At 45.0% G+C, this 578-nt stretch overlaps 1 protein-coding gene across 1 annotated transcript; it reads left to right on the top strand.

The window, feature by feature from the left end:
- EMH_0037020 (Replication factor C4, related) lies at window positions 1–451 on the top strand (the record flags this gene model as incomplete). The annotated part of the gene is made up of 3 exons (XM_013498406.1): window positions 1–44; window positions 169–247; window positions 365–451. The coding sequence occupies 3 exons, from the start codon at window positions 1–3 to the stop codon at window positions 449–451; spliced, it is 210 nt and encodes a 69-aa protein (XP_013353860.1).
- Window positions 452–578: the final 127 nt, after the last annotated feature.

Below are 578 nucleotides of genomic sequence, written 5' to 3' on the forward strand. Positions count from 1 at the left end.
ATGATCAAGACGGCTCCCGACGCCAGACCATGGGTGGAGAAGTAGTGCGTGATAGATACACCTGCATTCAGTCTTTCCATGTATCACTCTAGTCTCTGAATCAATATGATGTACACCAATGATATGACATGCAGTATATTGACACAACTCTGATCTGTTTCTCTGCAGCCGTCCGAGAAAAATCGCGGAGGTTTCGCAGCAGGTTGAAGCGAAGCGTCTTCTCTCGCGGATCATTGAGACCGGAAACGTGAGGCATTTGTGTTTGTTTTGAACGGTAGTTTTGCACGCGTTACGAATATATTTTCCTTTTATACAATGCACAAGACGACAAGTTTCACCAGAATGCGTTCAATTATGCGCTCAGATGCCTCACTTGCTCTTTTTTGGTCCCCCTGGATCCGGGAAGACATCGGCGGCGTTGGCGCTTGTGAAGGAGCTTTTCGGGTATTGAAGATAAAGTTTTTGCGCGTTTCCAGAATTTATTACAAACTTTTCGTAGCGTATCTTTTTTAAACAACACAACATGCAGAATTCGTCTCTCTGCATTCGTACTTCATTGACTGCCTCTGCGATTGCTC

This window comes from Eimeria mitis, genomic scaffold, assembly GCF_000499745.2.
Source record: "Eimeria mitis Houghton genomic scaffold, Emh_scaff34, whole genome shotgun sequence".
Lineage (NCBI taxonomy): Eukaryota > Apicomplexa > Conoidasida > Eucoccidiorida > Eimeriidae > Eimeria > Eimeria mitis.